This window comes from Crocuta crocuta, unplaced genomic scaffold (assembly GCF_008692635.1).
Source record: "Crocuta crocuta isolate KB4526 unplaced genomic scaffold, BGI_CrCroc_1.0 scaffold193, whole genome shotgun sequence".
In the NCBI taxonomy this organism is placed as follows: Eukaryota; Metazoa; Chordata; class Mammalia; order Carnivora; family Hyaenidae; genus Crocuta; species Crocuta crocuta.
This window is the reverse complement of record NW_027529624.1, coordinates 5,596,678-5,622,885: the sequence shown is the minus strand read 5'-3', so window position 1 is coordinate 5,622,885 and position 26,208 is coordinate 5,596,678. Positions and strand designations below refer to the sequence as shown.

Sequence of the window (26,208 nt, the reverse complement as noted above, 5' to 3'; positions counted from 1 at the left end):
AAGTTTTGTTAAAATTTACATGCAGGTGCTGTGTCTGTTGTCCATTCTGATCATGAATTTATTAATTTTGCTGCCGTCCTTTTACTGCTATTATTGAAACAGCTTTCTCACACACAACTTCTCAATCTGTTTGCTAAATTCAGTTATTTTCCTAAATCCCTATTTTTTTTTTAAACTTTTCTGTATTTCTTCTTGACATTGCTATATACTCTGGTGTCAATTTATGAAATACTTTGCTCAGTGTAAGGGACACAGGATAGAAGAATAGTAACAGATGTCCTGTGTCCTGGCTTTTGTGAATAGTACATGATCCTGCTTAATCTTTTTTATCCTTTGTTGCTATTTCTGCCTTCGAGCAGTGAGTATTCCTTAAGGTTCTATTTTCAGCCCTTTGCCTTGTACCCACTGTCTGTTCGTTCGTTCGTTCTTTCTTTCTTTCTTTCTTTCTTTCTTTCTTTCTTTCTTTCTTTCTTTCTTCTCTATTTTTTCTTTCTTTTTTAAAGTACGTGGTGGTTGTTCAGTAATGTTGCGGACTAAATCAGTGTGGGAGAGCATTGCTAATTTTTAATCTCAACCACATTTCTGCTGTTGGCTGTTCCTCCCATATGTGAATTTGGCTCTTCATTTCTAGCCCTGACCTCTCTTCTGGGACTGCCACCTACACCTCGAGCACTTGTTAGACCTTCCTGTTGAATGGCCTGCCACAACTTCAAACCAGTGGATGCCTCTGATTTTCCTGTTTTATCAGTGTGGTGCTTACTTGGCCAGTCAGCTAGACTTAGAGCCTTAGTGTTAGATTTAATTACCCTTTCTCTTCTACCCTGCATCATACAGCCTGTACTTCCCGGGGATGCTGCCCTTGTAATGTCTCCTACATCTCTACCTTCATTATTCCTGTGGCTGGCACGTGGCTTTGCATTAATAATCTGTAGACGATTGTGATTGTAGCCTCTAATTGGCCTCCCCACCTCCAAGTGGTTCCCCCTTTCCATTCTACCTTTGGCCACCAGAGCCGCTTCCACAAAATGTTAATTCTCTAATAACTAACACTCCTTCCTTCTCAAACTGACTTTCAAGATAAGGTCTGAAATACATAGCTTGATGTCCTAGGCTCTCCACGGTGATTCCAACCTACTTTTCTTGCATTTGCCACTATTTACCCCCAGTCGTCTAGACTGGTCACACTGACCCATGAGTAGGTCTTGTGTATTTCTAACCATCTGTTTTGCCTGTATATATATATATATCTCTTTCTCTACCTCATCCCCTTCATCCTCGTCTGTCTCAAGCCCTTTCTTTTTTTGAGTTGCTGTGTTATCCCTGTACACAGCAGTCGTTGGAGCCTTCTAATATTATTGCCACTAAAACTAATTTTATACCACAGAGCGGAAGTCCTTGCAGTCTGTGTTAAGCATTCTACCGTGAGGCCTAACTAGCATCTTTGGACATGCTTGGTAGGATTGTGGCGTAGGCAGAAGGGAAGGAAAAGGAGAGAAGGAAAAAAGAACAAGAGAGTAGAAACGAGAAGAATCTCAAGTACTGTCTGGCTGTCCAGTGCTTGGTAAGTCTTGAGATGCCTCGCTTGTAAGTGGTCCAGGTCACACTGCACTGTCCCCAGCCCGTCCCAGCATCAGGCTGATGTGGTAAACTGTCTGCTTTCTCCTCAGCAAGACTTAAACTTCATGAACCTCAAGGCAGCCTCTAGATCTCTCACTGTTAAATATCACCAGGGCTGTTTCTCTCTCACCTCCGTTACATTCTGTCTACCACACATGTAGGTACGTCAGCTGTTGAAATCTGTGCTCTGTGGGTCTCTACTAATGAGTGCATGGAAATATATATGAACAGCCATTTTCTGTGGATATGTTTATAATTGATGAGTAAACAAAGACTTTAATACTAGGAAAGCAGTCATAATATTGCAAAGTGTGTACTTTTTCAAATGGCGTATTTTTTTAGAATTTTATTTTGACTAAATTATTGGTCTTAAATTGTAATTTAAACTTTTTTTACAAGAGGTGAGTCAAAAGGCAAAAAAAAAAAATAGAGGACTTACAATTCAGATACTGAATTATTTTGCCATTTTTTCTGAAGAGGGCTAATTACTTAAAATAGACCTGGGCACAGTTTGGGTAGAATCTAGGTAAGACATGATTAGATTGTTTATCATCTGTATCCCCCAGAGAGTTTATAGTCAGGCCATCATGTAAAGTAAAGCAAATGTGATAATATAATAGACTGAGAAAGTACTGCTAATTTTTAAAGTACTTATACTCAAAGGAAAATCAGTTTGATTCCCTTAAACCTATAAATTATAGGAGTACCAAAGGCTAATTTAAATGTATTTGAACCTAACAGAAGTTTATCTTTAAAGTAATAAATGAAAACCAATTGCCCCCTCACTGTCCCACCCCCCTAGACTCTAGATGTAGGTTTTGTGGCATGTGTGTGTATATATGTCTGTGTATAAATATATGTTACATATAGTACATAGTATATATGTGGCATCTGTTGGTATATGTGTCAACCAGTAAATTATGTATATATGTATGTGTATGTTCACATAAATATGTAACATAAGATATCTAAAGCTTACAAATTAAATACACGATTTATTGACTGGTACACAGAGATACATATGTGCATTTAAAAATACGGAATTACACTCTCTACATTATTCAGCAATAGAATTTTTTTCACTTAATATTGTAGTCACGTCTCTTCTCACCCTATATGTATAAATCTATCCTCAAGAAGAATTTAAAGCTCTAGAAATTGACCAGGCTGTCAGTAACCTATGTGGAGACCATTTTCAAGTTTAAATTATACAGGTTGTTCTTGGGGCGCCTGGGTGGCCCACTTGGTTATGACTCTTGGTTTCAGCTCAGGTCATAATCTCATGGTTCATGAGTTTGAGCTCCGTGTTGGGCTCTGCACTAAATGGCGGGGGCTTGCTTGGGATTCTCTCTCCCTCTCTCTGTCCCTCCCCCTCTCACGTTCTCTCTCAAAGTGGTAAATAAACTTTAAAAGAATCATATCAGTTCCAGAATTTGAATTATAGTGTGTCATCATAAATACATTACCATCTGGGAACTTCATCTTCTGTAATTAATTCACGAAATACTGAATGGCGTTAACTCATGAAGTTTATTAGCCATAGTTCATTGTCGCAGCCCTCTATGGTTTATAAGAAGTGTCATCATTTCCCAGTCTTTATATCGAGAGGAATCTTGATACCAATTATATCAACGATGTAATAGTGATTTAAGATGTTAATTTGCAAGTATCTACGTGGTCAGTACCTCTGTATATGAACTGCAGTAGAGGGGAGGTGGGATGGCATGGTGTACAGGGAGGAAGAGGGGTTGGAGAATTATTTGATTTATGATTAGAAGTAGAAATTTAGTACAAGATTTTATTACAGGAACATTACTTTTGTTATTTCTCAATTACCTCTTTAATCGTGGTATGGAGATAGTTAGAATGGATATTAAAGGCCCTTAACATGTGACAAATCCGATCAAAAACGTCATGAAAATATTACGAGGTTCAGATAATCTCTCCTCAAAATTGACAAAGCTAGAGGCTCATAGTTGTGAGAAAGTGATACTATGGACGTGTTCGTTGAGAGCAGCTTTGGAAAAAAAAAATGTTATTCTTTGTGTGAGAAGTGACTTACGGTGTCTAATTTTGTGCTGTAGCACCCTTTTGCCTTTTGGTTTTACCTATGTGCTTATTGTCTATTTCCCCCGAAACTGTCAAGTCCTTGACCACAGGACCGTGTCTCTTCATTTCTCCAGTGGCACAGTACTAGATGTTCAGTAAATTTTTGAAAGTTAGACTGAATTAATGCAATATTGTATCTCGTGTATAATACGAGTATACCAGCAGTGTACTAGCAGCCTGAAGATAATTAGACTGTCTTCGTAATTAGACATTACGTTGTAATTGTCCTTCCGCCTAATCTCTTAGAACCGACTTGGGGTAAATGTTCAATCACAAGAACTATCTTAGATGTACTAAAGCCATTTTGACTCTTAAAAAACACTGAACAATCCTAAAATAAAATGCAGTGACCATAAAAGGAGACAAATTGCACTGGGGGCGGGGGGCACAGCAATACATAAACTCTCACAGTGGCATTTAATCCTCATAGTTTAATCTTACTGAAACATGTTATAATATTACTGGCCCTCCAAGATTCAGGAGATCATAGTCCTTGAAACTAATTTAGAATTATTTATCATTTTGAACTTTTGAATGCTTGCCCCACATAGGGGATTTCTTAGGAGCAGTGGTTACAAATATCGTGTCCCTTACTAAGCATTCACTCTCTGCTCACCGTATGTCCTATTTTCTAAGAATTACTTAGCACCTTCCTGGTTTTATTTTTTTTTGTTTTTTTAGCGGGTCTCTGGTTTTAGATGGGCCATTTCAACTCTGAAAGCCAAACCTGCCATGCTTTATCAGACTGACTTAACACCTGTCCCTGTTTGTTACTGCTTTTAATATCTGTTATAGAAATATGTGCGCACATGTGTGTCTGTGTATAACGGTAGGGCGGGTGTAGCAGCTTCCTAAAAGAGGAAGAGCAACTGGCTTTCTGAAAGGACCTTTCCACCCCCACCGTTTTTGCAGGCAGCCGGAGTTAATCCTTACATGTTTGATTGGAACAGCTGACGGAGTGGCTTGCATATCTGAAGGTCTCCAGTGGACTCATGCTGCCTCGGAGTGGGGGCCACCTTCCTCTTTTCTAGCGCTGATCTGCCAGCTGTCCCGGCCTCTGTTAAAGCACAGTGAAGGAGGCGTTAAATGATACACAAACATACACTGTCATGAAAGGGATCCCTTTACTGCATGGAGCAGTGTGACTTCTTTTTTCTCCCATTCCTTTCCACCACAGAGGGGTTTTATACTGCTAATCCTAGCACCTGTCTCTGCCGGAGACAGAAGGGGTGTGTGTGGCATGTGTGTGAGTGTGTGCGCGTGTGTGCGCGCGCCCGTGTGCGCGTGCGCGCCCTCCTACCCAAGGAGGAATAGAGAAATAATACCAGTCCCATCTGCCTTTCCATGTCCTGGATTGGGAGTGTTCCCTCTGACGCATTTAAAGCCTGGAACATATATATCATTTGGGACCCTGGATACCTTGTGCTTCCTACCGTTGTGCTTTGTTGTTGTTGTTGCTGTTTTGTTTTTGCCACTTTAAGGAGCCTGTGTTCCCTGTCCTGGCTGTCATTCTCTGCCTCTTGAGTTTCTGGTGGGATTGTCAGTTTGAAACCAACAGAAATAGCAAGTCTGTGGTATAGTTTTCAGTCTGTTAACTAGTAACTCAGTTGGAGCTTTTTTTTTTTTTTTTTTTGGCTTTTCCCCTGAACGTTTCTTCTGTGTAGTGTTGAATGTTCCTGGGGTGGAAGCTTGGGCCAAACCAAGCTCCAACTTCATCATCTGAGCCAGCATACCTATCTGCGTAGACTGGGAGTCAGCCAGAGATTTTTTTGGTGCTACCTAGTTCCTTTGGACAGGACAGCCAGATCAAACACGGCAAAAGCATAGACACTTTTGGTACTGCCTTTGTCTGAAGATATTTTCCCCTTTGCTATGTATGGTGTATATTGTATGGATTATCAATATCCTGTTGTGCAGGTAAGCTGAGGGTTATAACTTTTTTTTTCTAAAGTACTGTTTGATTGATGTGGAGGTTTTATGGTGGGATGAAATGCTTATAAGCTTTCTGTCTTTTGACCTGGTACCACTCAGGGCATAGATTTCCCATAGTATTTTGCTAATTTGCTGAAACAGAAGGTTTGAGTTTTTTTACAGTATCGAATGCTGCGTAGGGGAGGTTGCTTTCAACTCTAGAAGTTCTTGAAACTTCTGAGAGATTCGTGTGTGTGTGTGTGTGTGTGTGTGTGTGTGTTTAAACACAGTGGGCTTGGCATTATAAACGTAACCTACTAAGTCACCGATTATACTAAACTCGAGGCTTCATTCTGAGTAGATGAGAAGCACAGATGGCAGTTTCTAAATGTTACTGTTAATTTTCAGAAAGGTAATGTCCGGTAGAGGGCACTCCACACACTTAATATTCTAGACTATTTTGTGATGGGATTAGTGGCATGTTTATTTATTAACTTACTGAATTCTAGAGTCAGAAACTTTGAAGTCATTATCAAGTATACTCCAGATATCTACCATTGGCTGTGTGGTGAGTGAAGTTGAAGAATCCTGGATTCTGATTCAATCTATAGTGTTAACCACCTCCACGATATGCTCAGATAGCTTCGTTTTACTTGATTTCACTATCCCCATATATAAAATGAAGGGGTTGGACCAAATGACCCTTCATTTGTCATGATTCTTTGAAATATGAATGGATTGTGCTGAAAACCTATAGTAGGAAGATAAAAACAGTTAATGTGGTTAATTCTGAATTACAGATACTAGTTGTTTTCTAGGTTTGTTTTGGTTTATTTTTATTTTCATGGTACTTCACTATTTTTTTCTTCCAAATGGCCATTTCTCCTAAGCTGTAGGTTGGACAGAAATGCGTAGGGTTAAAGGAAGTGACAAACTAACCATTACATCCTATTATGTATTTTGGGCCAGAAGGCTAACCAGGCTATTTTTAATTGAACCTATTGGGTGAGCTCTCCAGAGTAGACTCCAGCTCTCGTCTGTGTCTGCCAGTGTTGAAGTCAGATGGGGGGACTGGGGGGAGATGTGGTTATGTTTATTTAACTATGCTTTTTACTTATATTCTGTGATATATACGTGCTTCCATTATTTTGAGTTATTCAGATCAGGAGTATTTACCACAATGAGGTTTTGATATATTTGTGGGTCTTACTTACCTGTGGACTGTTTCTCTACTGGCAGAAAACAGTAGTTTGGTCCACATAACAGTTTAAGGCTGGAAGTGTCATGAGACTAGGTTAGAAGCAAAGCTTCTTACAAGTAAATACTGATGTGCTTTTGAAGACAAACATCTGTGAACAGTATTTTTTCTGAGACCCAGCTAGCAAAGTAAGGGACTTGTAGTAACAGAGAAGTAAAATTGTCTGTGGGGAAAAAAACTGCAAAAGCAAAAGTGTTCCTAGACAAGACTGAAGTATCAGAGATATAAGGAAAAAAATAGTAATGTATAAAAGAAGTTTGGGGGTAGAAAATGGGCCACCTCCCAACAAGGGAAAGGTGGTGGGATGGATTAAAGAATTCCTGTTTAGAAATGACAGCGTTTGCTAAAGTCTTTTATTCAGTACAATTTTATTCATTTATGATAAAATGTATTTGACACCCCAGATCGTTTTAGTCGTTAAGATTTAGTATTGGTAAATGTAGTGCTCAGTATTTGAAATAACACTTTCCTGGCTTTGCTCCATTTTGTAGGTATATTCTTTCTGAAATTAAGGTAGCTTAGAAATGCAGGTAATGAGATGTTAAATTTTAAGATTACCCTTTCCATTCCACCCCATCAGGGAAATGAATGAGACTGAAAAAACAGTTTTAAGTCGAAGGATCCAAAACTGTTTTACAATCTTACTTATTAATTCAGTTAGGGTAACAGTTTTCTTTCAGTGCATTTGTAAATGGGTAATAGATCATTATTGGCTACCTAAACTCCTATCTCCACTGTGGCTATAAAATTCTTACTAGCTTCTGTCATATTCTTAGGTTAAAGCTCTTCATGGATAGTGTGTGATTCAGTACTGATGCATTATGCCAGTGGCAATCATTGAGGGTATGGCTGAAAAGCATTTTTTTTAATTAAAGATTTTGCACCAGTTTTTAAAATTATTTCTACAATTGCTAGCGTTGAGATAATGAAATAAAGAGAGTTCTCCTCAACATAAGGCAATAAAGTATTTTCAGAACTTGGCCATTCGTTGCTCTTATTGTTAATAAAATCATGCCTATCTTAAGAGCATGCAATTGAACTGGGTTACTTTATTAGTTACAATTTTTGTAGAGCTAAATCTAGACCAAATCAGGTTAAAACACAGGGAGAGTAAGTAGATAGGGACTTGCTAGATATGATTTAAAGGACAATGACTACAGTCTCCCTGCCCAGAAAAATCTATTTAGATTTTTCTCAATCTATTTATTGAGAAGCTTTCCTGAAATTATTCTTTTGGATTAAACCTTACTGCCTCTGGCTGGATGATTAAAATATAACTTGTTAAGATGGCTACTCTAAAACACCAACAACAAAAAACCCTAAAAAACAAAAAACAAACAAACAAACCTCAGGAAATGTGGAGAAGTTGGAACCCTTGTATGCTGTTGATGGGAATGTAAAATGGGACAGCTGCTATGGAAAACAGTATGGTAGCTCTTCAGAAAATTAAAAATAGAACTCCCATTTGGCCCAGCATTTCCATTTATGGGTATATACCCCCCCCCCCCAAAATGAAAAGCAAGGTCTCAAAGAGGTATTTGTATACCGTGTTCACGACAGCATCATTCACAAGAGCCAGGAGGTGGAAGCAACATCCCAGGTGGCATCAGTGGATGAATAGATCACCACAATGCGGTAATCCGCACAAGGGACTATTAGTCTTAAAAACAAACGAGGCAAATTCCGACATAAGCTGCAGCATGGATGAGTCATGAGGGGAGCCATGCCAAGTGAAATGAGCCAGTCACAAAAAGACAGATACCATATGATGCCACTTGTATGAGGTGCCTAGGGTAGTCACATTCCTAGAAACAGAAAGTGGAATGATTGTTGCCAGGGCCTCCACAGGGTCAAGGAGAATAGGCAGTTACTCTTTAATGGTTACAGAATGTCAGTTTTAAAAAATGAAGGGAGTTCTGGAGATGGATGGTGGCGATGATGGCACATGACAAATCTATATGATACCAGTTGACCCTTGAACAAAACAGGTTGGAACTCTTTAGTCCACTTATATGTGGATTTTTTTTGTTTTACAGTTTTATAAATATATTTTCTCTTATGGCATTCTTACTAACTTTTTTTTCTCTAGCTTTATTATAAGAATACAGCATATAATACATTCAACATACAAAATATGTGTTAATCGACTGTTTATGTTATCTATAAGGCTTCTAATCAATAATAGGCTATTAGTAGTTAAGTTTTGGGAGAGTCAAAATTATACGTGGATTTTTGACAGAGTGGGGGTGGTGAGGGCCCCTAACCCTTGTGTTATTCAAGGGTCAGCTGTTCTAGAAAATCGCCAAGGGTCAATTTCATGTTCTGTGTATTTTACCACAATAAAAAATATTGAGGGGAAAATGTAACCATCCTTGCAGGTTAGGGTTTCTCTGTTATCACTGCTTTTCCTGAGGCAGTTTTCTTAACCTGTCACCCACTGAACACTGATTCTCATTTTGAGGGGAATGGGAGAGTTGGAGGAAGAAGAAGTGAGGTCTTCCATTATAGGGGGTGCAGCTGTGTGTCTGGGTGTGAGGGTTTAGGACAGCCAAATACAGGTTAAGGATGTTATCTGGAAGATTGGGAGACAGAAAGCTGCCCATCTGAAAGCCCCCTTTGCCTAGAGCGAGCTCAAATGTGCAGAATGGCTGTGGGGTGAATGAGCCCACTGGCTGTCCACTTCTTTGTGGGAAGGCGACCTGGACAATGTATAAGGATATAGGTATTCCTTAAGTTCTCATCTTGAGAATCATTTTGCGTACTTGCTGTGTGTCAGGTACTGTGCCAGGATTTGGCGGTGAAGAAGACAGGAGAACGTCCAGTAATTTAGAGAAACACATCACACCTTAGTACTTAGTAGCATAGAAACAACACACTGCAGTTTTCCATAGATTCATCAGCTATTGTTTTCTTGATAATCTGTTTATTGATAAATTTGTTTACATCCCATCCCATTTTCATGTTTATCTAATATTTCCTTAATCTCTCACAGAATACAGAGAATGTACATAATTTCAATTGTATATATTGACTTTAGTCGGGTAGGCATTAAGATTTTTTAAAGATTCAAGAGTGTATTACTCAAATCTGGATCATAACTTGTGAAGTAACGTTCTCTAATTTTTCTCGCTGCACCTATGTCTCAGATAATTATATTTTTTTGGGTCTCGTTCTAAAGGTTTGATTTTTGAGGGATAAGAAATAAATATGAGGGTTATTTAGCTTTTATAAGCATATACAATGCTGCCCTCACCTGTTTCTCGAGAATGGGTTCTATGTAACTGAACCCCGCCTAAACTAGAGAAAAGAAGTAAGGAAATAATAGAATTACCCTTAATTTCGTTTCATGTTTGCTAAAGGGGATGTGGGGGGAAAGGATATTAAAGTGGCATTGTGTTAGAGATGCTTCTGGGAGGGTATTTAATATCTATTAGGTGTAAATTGTTATTTACATTTAGGGTTATTGTGTGGGGGAGTGCTGTGAAAAGCTTTTATACTAACAAGTTTTTATTATTGCAGGAAATGCTATCCCTTTAATGTTGCTTTTCACTTGGGTGAAAAGCATAGGGTGTCAGAGGCAGCCTGGGAAAATATGAGCAAAACCTCCCTTGTAGCCGGGGACCATTGGATCTGCTTTTATAGCATTGCCGGTATGTGGGTGGAAGGTAGGGAAGTTGAGTCACAGCTAATGTAAAATTTTGAAGAGCGAGAGCACCTAAAGTTGTGAGGTTTCTTTGTTGTTGTTTTTTAATCAGTGAGCATTAGTTTGTCTAGGATCTGAACTAATCTAATAAAGTAAAAAATGAGGGCTTTCTCCCACTCTCTTTTTTGTACCTCTTTCAGCTTCAAATTTCTATGATAATGAAGTAAATTTGTAAATCTGAACCTATTTCCAAGCACCCTTTTGGAAGAAGAGGACACTTTTGTAATGTTTTGATAACAACGTTGGATACTCTTCATCCTTAGGTACCCGTGTATGTAAAATAAATGGATACAGCTAGAAATCAAAGCATTCCTGTTTGATTTCAGCCAGCATTTCTTCATCCACTGTATAGTCAGGTATTGCATTAGGAACTGAGGATACGGTATGAAACACACAATTCCTACCTGTTCACCATCAGTAGCGCCAGCAGTTACGAACCATGGGCTAGGTCCTAAGGCATGGGGTAGAGGGGTACCTAACCTAGATGTGGGAAAAGGTAGGGTCAGGAAAGGCTCTGGATTGGGGATTCCTGAAGTGAGCTTGAAGGATGCATTAACCAGTCAGCCAGATAGAAGGCCATATTCAAAGGAGTAAGAATGTAAAAGAAAACAGCAGAAACATGGTGTCATTGAGGAATGGGGGTCAGTGTGCTAGGAGCAGAGAAGAGGGCTGGGTGGTGGGCGGGGACGAGGGGACCCTGACAGTAGAGTGAGTCCAGGTCGTGTGGTAGGCACCTCTAGGCTGTGGGGAGTAGTTGAGGATTTGAATCAGGGAAATGGCATGTTGGGATTTGCCCTTAGAAAGAGGCCCCTGGTAGTTGGTAAGCACCTCGGATAGGAAGAATGGTAGACAGGAGGCGGAGGGAGAAGTAGGAGGCTAGATAGCAAATAACATGGTTAGAACTGAGTGTGTGTGGTGCCAGGGACAGAAAGAAAGGGCAGGTTTCGCAGAAATCAGGACTTCTCGTTTGGTGTGGCATTGAGCGAGAAGGAGGGTCTTGGAAGGAATCCGGACACTCCATCCCAGAAAATGCCCCGGACTGAGTTGCTCCCTGGTCCACTACCGGGCATATTCAGCCACTAGGGGACTCCAGTTGTTTTGCTGGGTCCGATCCAGGCTGTTCAAGTTGCTCTTCTTTCTCTTGGGCGCCAGGGAGCAAATTGTCCTCTGCAGTACTGGCCTTGAAAGTCAGGGACACGCTTCAAAATATCCTTGAGTTTGTTCAGTGCTCATTATGATCCTGTTCTTCGGTGCTGATGAAAATCATCGTAGTATATATTTGGATGTTAGCTCATACTCACACTTTCTTGTGGTAAAGGCTGTTGTCTGCGGATCTGCTCTATAAAACGTTGGTCCTGCATGTACAAAAGAAGCATGAATACCAGACCAAAGGGAACTTGTGTCCTAGCCCTAGGCCTGGGCTTTTTGCATGTAGGGATTCCACATTTGCCTCTATATTTAAAAATATATATATTTTCTTGGGGCCTCATTGTCTTTCTTTACGTGTGGAGGCTGCAGTCACACACAGGCTTCAGGAGAACTGTGGCTTTCATGAGGGTAATGGTGCGTGATAGGGATTCTTGCTTCAGGGCTTTGGCCCCTAGCACCGTAGTGGGCCACTGGATTCAGAGAGTGGCGTACGGTGGTCCTCTGCTTTATTTCTTATAGTAGAACTGAAAACATAAATAATTATCCCATAAACATGATTTAGATTTTTCCCAAAGTACCCTGGATTGCCTTTGTTGCCAGTGAAACTCAACCTACCTCTTTTCTGCTTACTCTGTATTTTTTTTAAACTTGACTGCATTCTCATCTCCTAATTGGCCTTTCAGTTACAAACTGAGAAAATGCAAGGTGTTCCACCTTCCAGATCATTTCTAAAACTGTTAAATAAGAACAAGCCTAGTACTGGTCTATTCCTTTTTCTCATAGTCATTTTCCCCCACTAATGTTTAAAGACCCCATTCTTTGGTGCATATTTCGTTACACATTATGGATTATACCAAAGGTATGCAATTATCTGTTAAATGCCCAGAACAGGGCCTGACTTATTGTAGGCATTCAGCAAATAGCTATGATTATGCCAGTTTCTTCAGGTTCTCCAGATTGGTAGTTCCTGTGTTTTTTTCAGAATTGTTAAAATGATTATTAATTTGCATAGGAGTATGAGGATGTTATATTGGGCAGTGTGCCAAACCAAGGCTGGTTATGCATTTAGCTAAACAAATCTTCACAGAGATAGCAAAACACTATGCATTCTCAGTGTGATCTGTGATTTTAAATTTTGATTTCTTTAGTATATACCTTAAATACAGGAAGCTTAATTTTCGGATTAATCTCTGACTTTGGGTAATCTATTAGAGAGTATAATAGTAAACATATCATGACAAAAATACAAATAAAATCATTTTTTAATGTTTATATTTTTATTTTTGAGAGAGAGAGAGAGAGAGAGTAAGCGCATGTGCGTGCAAGCGGAGGAGGGGCAGTGAGGGGAGAGGTGAACAGAAGATCTGAAGCAGGCTTTGTGCTGACAGCAGAGAGCCCAGGCGGGGCTCCAACTCATGAACTGTGAGATCATGACCATAGCCAAAGTTGGAAGCTTAACTGACTGAGCCACCCAGAAGCCCCAAAATCCCTTTTTTAAAGTTATTTTATTTTGAGGGGGCCTGGGTGGCTCAGTTGGTTAAGCATCCGACTTCAGGTCACTTCATGGTCTCAGGATTCGCGGGTTCAAGCCCCATGTCAGGCTCTGTGCTGACAGCCTGGAGCCTGATTTGGATTCAGTGTCTCCCTCGCTCTATGTCCGTCTCCCACTTGTGCTCTGCCTCTCTCTTTCAAAAGTAAATAAACATTAAAAATTTTTTTTAATCTTAAAAATATATAAACTTACTTATTTTGAGAGAGAGAAAGTGTGAGTGGGGGAGAAGAGAGAATCTCAAGCAGTCTCAGCGCGTAGCATAGAGCCCCTCGCTGGGCTCCCACAGCTATGAGATCATGACCTGAGCCAAAAATCAAGGGTCAGGCACTTACCTGATTGAGCCACCCAGACACCCCAAAATCCTTTCGAATAGGACCTTATTAGAATACCAAAATAATTTTCATTTTTGTGAGATAAATGATAAACACCATAAGTTCATCATCCACGCAGATTATTTTATTTGAAATTTTGATAATTTAAAGTAGAGAGATTATGAAGTTTATATTGGGAAGTTAAAGACTAACAAGATCACTTGTTTAGGGTAGAATCAGAACTTAGACCAGGACTTCTGGACTGAGTCACACTTTATGCTTTTTTCACTATGTTGTTTTAATAAGAAAACATCAAAGGAACTCTTCTGTTCGGTAAACGTTCTCCCAGATCTTTTATAACTGTAGCACTCTGTAGTTTACGACGATGGTACAGATGCCCATTGTATAGATAAGGAACAGTTTATGATTTCACCAGAGGCTGAAATACCGAAGGCAGGGAACACAAAGGGCAGATTCTCGGTTAACCAGGATTTGTAATGAAACTGGAGCCTTAAGCAGTCACGTTTGCATACACCTTCGTATACACCTGAAGTTTCTTAAGCAGTCAGTGTTTATAGACACTTTTTTCAGAATCCCCAGGGTTTTTACAGTAGAAAAAAATAAGCACTTCTACTACCTTCCTCCTCTCTTTCCGTCCTTTGCAGTCACTAGACTGGTTCAGGACGGGCAGATTCTCGCCGGTGCCCGTTCCTTGAAAACCTTCCTGTAAGTGGTCATTCAGCAGCTTTCCACATCTTTCATTAAATCCACTGCATCTATGAACCGTACATCAGTGGAGATGTTCTTAAAATAATTTTTGTCTCGTTTCTTATTTAATTCTCAGGTATTCACGGGCGGAATATTCTAAATCTGTATTAACTATGGTGAGCCGCTGCGAATGCTTCCAGAGCTATGTAATTAATGTCCCCATAGCAGATATGCATTCCTTAAAATATGCCTGCACATGGCGTCTGCCCCCCTCTCCCCCTCCTTCTCTCTCTCTCCACACACACGCACACACGTGCACACACACGCACACACGCGTGCGCAAAGCACACCACAAACTGCCATTCTCCAGCAGGCCTGTTTCTGGAGTTGGGAGATGTCAGCCTGCCGGGAGGGGGTGGGGGAGGAGGAAGAGGTGGGGCTCCACTCTGATTAATTACCTTAGGCATTCAGGGGTGGGGCTTCCTTCAGCCATCTGCCTGAGATATGGGAGGGAGCTGGAGAAAGAAGGAGGGGGAGAGACTGCCAGAGAGGAAGAGAAAAGAAAGGAAGAAACGCTAGAAAGAGAAAGGAAGGAAAACGGGATAAAGGGAAATCGATTACCCGCCCTTAAATAGCTAGCGTGGGGGGGGAGGGGGGGCAGGAAGGCTGTGGAGGTGTGCCCCGGCACGACCGCCCTGAAGGGTTCATCATCTGTTCCGTGTGGTTTATGGAGAAAAAGAAAATGGTAACTCAGGTAAGATTGTGTTCCCTCGGTGCGTTTCTTTTCTGGTTTCTGGGATCTAAGTAAAGATACAGGGGTCGAGTATACTAAGCAGAGTTGTAATCATGATTGTCTTCTTAGAAGAGGCCAGATTTATTCTTATTAACTGAAAAGTGTTAGTCTGTGTTGAGTGTGTGTGTGTGTGTGTGTGTGTGTGTGTGTGTGTGATGTGTCCGTATCCTTTTTTCTCTCCCCCTCCCTCAGCCCCATAGCAGATTCCTGTTTCCTGTACTGTGCAGCTGTAGCTCAGGAAAGACCCTGTGGGGATTTGTCTACCTCTTTGTCTTGGTTCTGAGAAGAGGGAGGGAGAGAGACTGCAGAGGTAGGAAGAGATTCTTACAGACTGCCAGAGAGAGGGGAAAGGGATGGACTTCCTTTTAAGAATTGCAGAAGAATTTGTGTTCTAGGGAAATCTGATTCCTGATTCACTTTGCTTTCTCAGGATTGGCTGTGGAATTGCAGTTTTGCTGCCTCCGTCCTAAATGGCTTGTTAAAAATGAAGGCTAGAAAAATAGGCTTCATTTTCATGGCTTTGTTACTGGCAAAGAACGTTTTCAGTTGGAACCATGGGAATATTCAGGTGTAGCAGAGGCAGGTGGAGCCGTCCCTGAGAGGAGAACAAATCTGAATGGATAAATGACAATCACACGGGCATTAAAAGGCATTTGAAGGAGAGGGAATAGGAAATAGAAGATCTCTCTCCGCCGCTCTCTCTGTCTCTCTGTCTCTGTCTCTGCCTGTCTTTGGTTATGCCAGGTAATATATAATCTGCATTTTAGCAAGTCATTCCTGACAAACGAAAGGTGAACAGTCCTCCATGGTTTCCAGGGCAGTGCTTTTTTTCTCACTGGCACCCTCCGTCTGTTCCTTTGCCCTTCTTCCTTTACACATGGGTTGAGAGGGAGTGATGAGGCCGTGGTTGGAGTGAAGTCATTTGCATGGTCCAGCATTCCAGTCCTTCGGCTCAGACCTAGGATCCGTGTCACACCAGGCTTTTATGCTCTGTAGGGAAATTTCATCACCGGACAGTGCTTTCCTTTTAAGGAGGTTGCCCTTTTTTTGTGTTCTCTCTTCCCTTTTCCTCCCCAAGTTACCACCGGAGGGCGAGAGGCGGCTAGCTGTCTGGATAGAGGCATCATTTTAGGGGCTGGAACACCGTTCAGTTAAATGTTATATAATGGCCTGCAGTGCTGTGTGGAAGAGGGAAAGCATTAGGGAGATTCTGCCAACGTGACCTAGCGGGCGGGGAAGTTTCAAAGAATATATCTTTCCAAAGTAATTTTTCACCAGATCTGAGTTCGGAGATTATCGAGAAACCCCTCCCCTTTTGGAAAGGGAGAGAAATCTTTGAAATATTTTTCTCTTCCACTTACCCCTTCACTGTCCGCCTCATTAACTCTTTAGAAATATGGCTTTACTTTTTAAAAATGTCCATAAAAGAGAAGACCTATTTCTGGATTCTCTTTGTTGTTGGGAGATGATACTTCTTAACCTTGGAGCCCTCATTCAATTTTCATTAACTGGCAATATCACAGGGCAACAGCTCTCTCCTTTCTCGGCTATTACGGAGAGCTTTTCAACGACTTGACTTTTCATTATATATATTTTTGAATCCATGAAAGAGTTCTCTGAAATAGCGCTTTTTATAGTCAGAGGTTTTCTCTGGCCCCTTGGACCATGTGCCCTGAGTTTCTCGAGGAGCATGTGTGAGCACAAGTTAGAATGCACGCGTATGCACCCTTAATATTGCCAGCTGAATAATTGGTATGGAAGGAAACTGTAGTTTTAGCAGTGAAGCAGAAGAGGTACGTAGAAACTGGAGAGATTTCGTGGTGGTGAAGAATTCTAACAGATTTAAAATCACTGTGACAGTTTCACGATGTGCAGGACTCCAAGAGAGGAAGTTGCTCATTTTTGCCCATCCCTAATTCCTGCAGCCGGGAAGCACAGAATATCAAATTCGCGGATTTTCCACATGGGAGCATATTTGTTTTTGGTGTATATGTGATGTATGTTACATATATACATTTCTTTCTGTGTTAATGTAACGCACATAGTTGTTAGTAAACCCGGGGGGTGGGGTGGGTAGAATCAAAGGAAATAACCAGATGGGCCAATCTTTCTTTGTCCTTACAGGTTTGGGTTTTTGGGTTTTTTGTTGTTGTTTTTTTTTATTGTGTTTATTTTTGTTTTCTGTTTCTCAAGCCAGACATGTAATCCCAGTATTTGATAATTATCTGTCACATAGACTTTCTGAATAGAAAACGTGTGTGCTGTTTAGGGTTTGGATATCAAAGTTAAATGGCTTATTGTGGTATAGTATTTACTGTCTTGGCTAGTCTACTAAGAAAAGTATTTAGATCTATTTTTGTCACCTCGGTTCTTTGCATATTGGATCTTGACATTCCTTCATTTTAAACGAACTGCTCACTTGGTGGAAGAAAGGCGAAGCATCATGCAATACTAGATGTGTGCGCCTTATTATTATAGCGGCTGTAGTTTTATAAGGCCCGGTTCTGGTATAATTAGCAAACTGCTCTGTCATCTACAGTAGGTGATCGGTGTTTTGCTTTAAAAGAAAAAGCAAAAGACACTTCAGCCACAAAATTCTATTGTACTAGACAGACATGCTCACGTGACTTTTTAAAACATAACTTCACGTTTGCCCGTCGTTCACATAAGTGGTGTAGGTGTATTTCATTGAGATACTCTTATTTCTGAGCAAGTGAGCCAAATTATCGCATCTCTTCACATCTTTGAAAATAACATAGAAGAAGTCATTCTTGTAATAGGTCTAAAATTAGAAAAACAAAATTGCCAACGACTTCAGTGAATAAAAAAAAAATGGTTGGCCTGACCCAGACTCAGTTATACTATTTGTTGTTGAAAGGAAAAGTACGCCAGGCAGAGAGGAAAAGATTGTACGGTGTGTGGATGTGAAAGAAAATTTTTGTACTCTCCTATAGCGTCAGACTGCCAGTTTCTGTGGAACACAAAGCCCTCCCTTTCTTGGACAGCTCAGTGCTTTGCTGGCATTTTCTTCAAAATCTGTTTTCCATCAGGACCGAGAGGAGGGAAGGTGTTAAGAATAAGGGAGGTTGGAAAGGGGGTTGCTGTTCCTTTAAATAGCGCAGCGAGCCCATGTGGCAGCCGGCCGGCCCGAGTGTATTCTTTTGTAATGAATCACCAGTTCCATTGTCTGCTATCTCCCCTCTTTGTAGCTGGAAGGCTGAAGTCTTTCACCTGAGCTGCCGCCCGGTCACTATTCTGTCCCCGGGTGGTTGGGAGAAGAGGAGAGGGAGGGTATTTTATGCTTTAATTAAAGACAGATAACTGAGCAGGTATGTTTCGCTTTGTTTCATTTTCCCGTGTGCTTTCTGGGTTTGGCTTTTCGGAAATGAGCCGGAGTAGGGTATCCGTTCTGAGGTTTAGCGAAGCATATTCCATTTTCTGTGGATTTTGGAAGCGCTTGCGGATTGCTCCGTCTCCATTTTGTGGCCTTGCTTTAAAGCGATTCCGTTCGGTTGCCTGCCGGTTCCACCCGAACCTCATCCCAGCCTCCGTGCACGGGGCCTCGGCCCACACGGTTTGTTTTGGCACACTTTCCACTTGCTCGGGGCTGCGCAGGACTCTGGGAAGTTGGGGGTAGGTGCAGATCGTGGGGTGGAGGCTAATTTATGTTCCTTTACAGTGAACCAAAAAAAAAAAAAGAAGAAGAAAAAAAAGGCTCACTTTTCCCAGAGATTTGGTTTCTTTCCGAATTCTCGTACACTGCTCCGTATCTTTACCTCTAACCATTTTTCCTTGCCAAAGCCAAGATGGGCTCTTGAAAACCACTGCTGTGCTAAAAATGACTAAGCTTTCCTGAAAAGATACCCAGAATTCCACAAATGTGATTAAATCTGAACAGTTTTGACTCGCTAGATGATTCTCTTCTTCCCAGTCATCCCCCGCCCCCGCTCCCACCACCCAAACACACACCTTTTTGCCCTTCCCTTTTTTTTTTTTTAACCTTTATCTTTCTCCTTAGTTCTGCAGTTGAGACTAAGTAAGCTTAACCTTTGATGATCTGCCCTGCGAGTTTGCATTGTCACCAAGGACACCTCCGTGTGGCAAGGTAAATGACGCTCCCCATCCCACTCCGCGACAGCGCCTGGGGGAAAGGCCCGGTTTTGTTCCTCTCGTTTTCTGCTCTTCCCCGAAATTTTCAGACTCCTGTCTGTACGGCTGGCCATGTGGAAACAGCTTCATCTCTCCCTTGACTTCCCGGTCTAGAGTACTCGGATTTTAGCATCTCTTTGTGTAATTCCTTACCTAGGACTGTTTCTCGGGCACCCTGTGCACTGCTCAGGTTGTCACCGGTGTTGATCCAGCCCCTCTGCCCAGCGGCCTTTTTCTGGTGTGTTCCATTCCTCCCTGGAGCCAGAATCCCTCGCTCTTCCTGTCTCATCATTCCAAAGCCACCGGGCACATCTTCCTTAAACTTTCTTCGCAGCCCTGGGTCTGTGAAACCCAACACACACACACAGAACACACCCCGGCTGCAAATGCCTCCCTGTTGTAAATGTAGCAACTTCAGTATCCAGCGTCCGTGCTAAGCAGCTAGACGTGCTGCAGTTGCCATGGCTGTCGTGCTGTGTGTCGTGTTTCCATTTCCCGGAGGCTTAAGTGTCCCTCTTTTTCTGTTAGAATGGTGGGATTCACGGAACCCCCGAGTCCAGTAATTCATTAGAGCTTGTGGCAGAGTGCATTGTTTCAAGTGCAAGTCGCATTGTGTCACTCCTGTGCTCTAAAAACCTTCCCAGTTGTTTGTTTCCCTTCCTGGTTTTTGTTACAGTAAAACCCAGTGTCCTTACTCTGGTCTCTGAGGCCCTGTGTGACCAGGCGCCCTGCTGTCTCCCCAACTTTCCTTCTCTTCCCATATTCTGCTCCAGTGACACTGGCCTCTTTGCTAGTCGCTTACTGCACCCTGTACCCTCCTGCTCAGGGCCTTTCCTTCCGATTTTCTCCCACCCTGAAATGCTTCCCGAGACCAGCAAACCACTGGGCTTCTCGGGAGGGTGCTCCCTTGACCGTCCTGTCTCAACTTGATCTGCCCTGTCCCCATATACTGCTTTTTCTTTACTTAACCCTGATTTTAGTGCTTACCGTTACTTGTCACATGTTTATCACCAACCCCTCCAAAGAATATAAGTTCTGTGAGGGGCGCCTGGGTGGCTTAGTCGGTTAAGCGTCCGACTTTTGCTTAGGTCATGATCTCGCGGTTCGTGGGTTCGAGCCCCGCGTCGGGCTCTATGCTGACTGCCAGCTCAGAGCCTGGAGCCTGTTTCAGAGTCTGTGTCTCCCTCTCTCTCTGACCCTCCCCTGCTCACGCTATCTCTCTCTCTCTCTCCTAGAAATAAATTTAAAAAATATTAAAAAAAAAAAAAAGAATATAAGCTCTGTGAGGTCAGGGGCCTTGTCAGCAGTGTGTTGTATACTCATTGTCTAGAACTGTGCCTGGCATGTAACCATAACATAGCTGGTCAGCTAATCCTATCACATAATGTGCTCAACACCATTGAAATTCTCTCCATAACCTTATCATTATCCCCTTGGTACAGAAGAGGAAACTGAGGCACATAATGGTTAGGTAACTTGCCCAAGTTTATACAGCTACAAAGAGATGTTGTAGAGATTTATATCCATAGACCAGCTTGGGAATCCATACTATTAACCACTGTACCCCAATGCCTTCTGTAGGTATTATATTTTAAGTAAACATTTGTTGAATGTGTGAATGAATTCGTTTAGTTGAGACTCTGATTCACTTCTGGAATTTCCATCTCTGACTTACTTAAGGCTTTGATGGAGTATAAGGTGACCCTTGAACAATGTGGGTTTGAGCTGCACATGATCACTTAATGTGGATTTTTTTCAGTAAATACAGTACTGTAGTGTAAATGTTCTCATTATGGTTTTCTTTTTTTTAATTTTTAAAAAAATGTTTTATTTATTTCTGAGAGAGAGAGAGAGCATGAACAGGGGAAGGTCAGAGAGAGAGGGAGACACAGAATCTGAAACAGGTTCCAGGCTCTGAGCTAGCTGTCAGCACAGAGCCCAACGCGGGACTCGAACTCACGAACTGTGAGATCATGACCTGAGCCAAAGTCGGACGCTTAACCAACTGAGCCACCCAGGCGCCCCTCATAATGGTTTTCTTAATAACATTTTCTTGTCTCTAGCTTATTTTTATGTAAGAATACGGTGCATAGTACATATAGCATACAAAATATGTGTTCATCGACTGTTTATGTTAACAGTAAGGCTTAGTCAACAGTAGACTATCAGTGAAGGCTTTAGAGAATCAAAAGTTATATGCAGATTTTTGACAGTGTTGGGGGGAGGCGGGGTCAGCACCCTAACTCTCAACATTAAGGGTCAACTGTACGTGCACTAACAGGGAATTTACTAATGAATAAAATGAATCCATTGTAATAATTTTATATTATAATGGCAGATAATATTACAGAGTGCATATTATGTACTAGGCACTTTCATCAGTGTCTTGTGTATATTAAGGCATTTATTTCTATTAGCAGCCTTATAAATACCATTAATGTTCATATTGTAGGGATTAGGAAATGAGGGCTCCTGGGTGGCTCAGTTGGTTAAGCATCTGACTGTTGATTTCAGCTCAGCTCATGATCTCACCATTTGTGGGTTTGAGCCCCATGTCAGCCTCCATGCTAACAGCTTGGAGCCTGCTTGGGATTCTCTCTCTCCCTGTGTCTCTGCGTTTCCCCTGCTCATGTGCACATTTGTGTGCCCACTCTCTAAATAAATAAATAAATATTAAAAAATAAAAAAGAAATTAGGAAACAGGGATTCAGAGAAGTTAAGTAACTTGCCCAGGGTGACAGTGCCAGGATTTAAACCCAGAGAGTTTGGCTCTGGCTTGTCTGTTCTCAGCCACCACTAATAATGACTGTTACTGAAATAAGTTGTTTTGGAGTACCTGCTTCACACCACTTTTACATACAAATCACATTTACATGTATACTCATTATCATGGTCATATCATATTGTCAATGTCATGGTCGTATCATATTGTCAATCTCTTTTTGAGATCAGTGGTGTTTTTCCCATCCATTCGACTGAGATTTGCACTGGGCAGAGACAGAGATAGGTTTCAAACTTGAAATCTGTGTCATTCCAGAGCTGCATACTCTTCCATTATACTAGCAGCCTCATAAGGTAAATAGTTCCATTTTTGGCCCTTAAAAAGTAGAAGAGTGTTCCTTCCCGTGCGCTAAAATCTGTTTTCATTGTGCTTTCCTCACTTTCCCCTAGTTCTGCCGCAGTCCAGAGTCACGCCGAGAGATTTAATCTCTTTTCATAAAAGCCAAGTATTTGAAGATAACTGCTAAGTGTTCCCTTTAATCCTCTCTTGTCTTTGCATTTCTTAACCTACTTCCTTGTAGGAGTCCTCACAGATAGGAAAACATCCGGTTTCCAGAGACCTAACCATCCTGGACTCATTACTTTGATTTATGTGGATCAAATACATATGTAGATCATATGTATCTAACTGCCAAGTAAAATGTCAATTGTGAGTATTGAGGACCAGATCTTTTGTTATAAATTTTGGTTTTTGACAGATTTGACCTCATTCCATTCTCACAGTTTATGGATCATGTAGCGTCGTCAGCAGTTTCTAACTTCAAAAATGAGGGTATCTCATCTCCTAGGTGGAATGTTATTTCTCTTCTCGATTGTAAGCTATGTACACTCTCCGCTACCTGCCTGGGTCTTAGCCAGATCTCTCAAAGGTTATTAACCATGAAGTTTTCATTTTTCAACTTATTTTTTAGACATACTGTTTCAGAGATGACCGTGGGGCTGACAAATGACACACTGAAAATCCACAAAAGTAAATATCACTTCCCTTGAGACGTTGAAGTTGTATCCTAAAAAGTGTGTTCAAAAACACATGATTGGGAATTAGTAAGAGTCTTTTCAGTTGGTAGCAGCAGTAAAACACGATCTTGTTTTTCTCTTGAGAATAGAGGTAAAACACAACGAAAAGATGAATTCAACCCTTGAAAAGTAATTCTGATGTGATAATACTCAGAAGTCAAATATCGTAGAGATACTCTTAGATTAGCTTCCTTTGGCATCTTCTTTTCATCCTCTTGAATTCTTTCAAAGAGCTATCAGTTTCAGAACATTAGAATGATATTTCTTATTTAATTAAGGCTCAGGAAATAAGGATGGCTAGACTTGCTATAAACGAGAGGAAATGAATGCAGTTCTTAAACTTGTAACTTGAAATCCTATAACTAATGATATTTCATTCATTCAGAATTCCAGGATAAAGTTCTGCAATCAGAAATTGATATTTCATATGTAAAGGAGTAATTAAGTGGAAAATCCAGAAATGGAAATCGATGATGCAGTTTTGAAATTATAATACTTTTAGATTCACAAATAATCGAACTATATTCTTTCATCTAATACTGATTTTGAGATTGCTTATAAAAAGTTCTGAAGAGACAAGCTGACACTTAAGGAGTTGAGAATTGGAGAGAGATGAATCCACAAACTTTTTCCACTAATGGCTTGCTAGTAAATATTTTTGCTTTCGTGGGCCATGCTGTCTGTCACAACTATCCAGCCCTGCTGTTGAAACAGGGAAGAAGTCATAGACGATACATAAATGAAGGAGTGTGGCAGTGTTCCAGCAAAACTTTATTTATGGACACTGAAATTTGAATTTCATATAATTTCCATGTGTCACAAAATATTCTTCTTTCAGTTTTTTTTTTCTTCTTTGTTTAGCTGTTAAAAAATGGAAAAACCACGCTTGACATTTAGGCTGTACAAAACCGGGTGGTGGACCAGGCTTTAGAGCAAAGCCCTCATCTGCTAGCCCCTGACTTAGGGACGCAGGCCCTCCCTACTTTGCTAATAGCGGGAAGGTTTTCTCCCAGAGCTCAATGAGAGGGGCAGGGACACAGTTCGGACATGTCATCTTGGATCCCTGTTAGCGTGAAACCCTTGACTTGCTCTTTTGTTTTCCCCCAGAAAATAGGGCAATTTTTCCCCCTTTCTCTCTCCGTTCTAACCCCAGATCTGAGCCATGCGCAGTCCCCATATATGCCGTGTTTTATCCCTTCCTGCTTTTCATACAGTTTTTCATGTACTGTTCCTTGGAGCCAGAATACCTTTTTCACGAACACGATTAATTTCGTGCCTTAGAGGTTCAGCTTGGACTTCACCTCCTTCAGAGAGCTTGCCCTCTCTCTCAGGGTCGTTCCTTTATTGTGCCTCACTCTTGCTCTCTTAGCCCACGCCATGTAGTACTGTCGCTGTGAGTATATTTGTCTGTTTTTTTCCATCAGACTAGCTTCTTTCAGGAATGCTACTGTATCACCTGTTTTCATTACCGCATCTGCTTCGATTTAGTATCTGGTAAATACTTCGTGATTGAATTAATGAATTTTAACTGGTTAATTCATTGGCAGGTTTCTCTTTTGAAATGAAAACAGGAGAGTTTAATTGGGTAATCACATATATCCTAGTGCATGTCACTGAAACCAGTTAATATTTAAAATATAAATGTCATTTTAGAAATGGATGCTTTATTTGACTAGATGAAAGGAGGATTTTGGAGTAAACAGCTATGTGGGGAAATACACCAATCTCTTGTAGATATTCCAGTGGAAGGCAACACGTTTCCAGAAGATAGAAAGCAGGTAAGTGGTGTAGGAGCTCTGGTCTCCTGGGAAGTCAGGAAAGTGGGTAGAAGATCATGATCCCAACTAGTGTGGGAAAGGCAAAGAGAAATGGAAAGGTGATCGTGAAATGTTAGGGTTTGGCAACGAGAGCACTGCCATCTCCCTGTCTTTTCTTTTCCTTCCACTCACAATGGCCAAGACTTACATTCTTAGTATACTTTTGAAAAGCTGTCAATATGGATATATATTAGACTGTGAGCATTCCATGTCATTTTCAAGGCTCACTGTTCATCGTTTTATGGTTCTTTTTCCTCTCTGTGTATTTCCTTTTGGACAGTTTCATCGATTGTATTACCAATTGTACTAATCTTTTCTTCTGAAATGTCTAATCTGCCATTAATCCAATCCAACGTGTAGTTGTTGCCTTTTTTTCTTTAAATCTCAGACAATACAGTTTTCATCTCTGGAATTTGATGTGAGTCATATCTTTCTTTCCTGTCTCTTAACGCACTCAGTTTTTCTTTTACATATGATTTTTCTTGAACGTGTGGAATACAAATGTTTCAATATTCTTGTCTGCTAATTCTGACATCTGTATTCATTCTGGACCAGTTACCATTGCTTTTTCTCATCACTATGGCATGTATTTTTCTGCTTGTCTACAATGCCTGGTAATTTTTGGCTAGATGCCAGACACTGTGAATTTTTTACCTTGTTGGAAGCTTAGATATGATCTATACCTATTTCAGTAAACATTCTTGAGCTTTGTCCACAGCAACAACTGAGTTTCTTAAAAATGGTTTGCTCCCTTCATGTCTTGTTTTTAAGTTTCATTGGAAAGGTCCAGAGCTGTGTTGAGTCTCTGGTTAATTTTACCTCCCTATTGAGGTTCTTAGTACTCTTAAGTGATGTTTCTGAAATAACTAGGTTTTGCGCTCCTGTGGGAAACAGGCGCTGTTGCTGGCACTGCGTGACCTCCTGGCATTACACCCTCCAACTCCTTCGGGTGGTCATTTCTCCAGCCTAAGGGTAGGCTCCTCACAGAATGTGCAGTGATCATGACTTCGCTGGATGTTTGAGGGCAACCCTGTGCACATCTTGAGACTTCTGTCTCTGCAGCCTTCTTTCCTCTGCCACTCTGGCCTGTGAGCTCTAGCTGCCTTGGCTTCCCTATACTCCGGGCTCATGGTCTTCAGCACATGGGGACCACCTGGCTCTGCCCTCTGTCTGTGCCACAGCCTGGAAACTTTCTCCAGGCAGTAAGCCGGGCGGTTATAAAGGTCACCTTGGCTTCTCCTGTCTGAGGGATCTGTGTCCTTCTTGGCCTCCCATACAGTGTCTTGAGTGCTGTACTTCATGTATTTTGTTCTGGTCTTTTTTTTTTTTTTTT

The 26,208-nt window shown here is 41.2% G+C and overlaps 1 protein-coding gene across 11 annotated transcripts in view; it reads left to right on the top strand.

Annotated features, from left to right (window-relative positions):
• The window catches only part of RBFOX2 (RNA binding fox-1 homolog 2), a 214,526-nt gene that overhangs the window by 100,539 nt on the left and 87,779 nt on the right, over positions 1–26,208 (top strand). Inside the window, exon 1 of one of the 11 annotated variants that reach the window (XM_077762048.1) lies at positions 14,832–15,072. The exons of the other annotated variants lie outside the window; for them this stretch is intronic. Coding sequence (XP_077618174.1) covers positions 15,046–15,072 — 27 coding nt within the window. The 5' untranslated portion in view covers positions 14,832–15,045. Of the gene's footprint in view, positions 1–14,831; positions 15,073–26,208 lie in introns of those variants that run through there. 11 annotated transcript variants of the gene reach the window in all.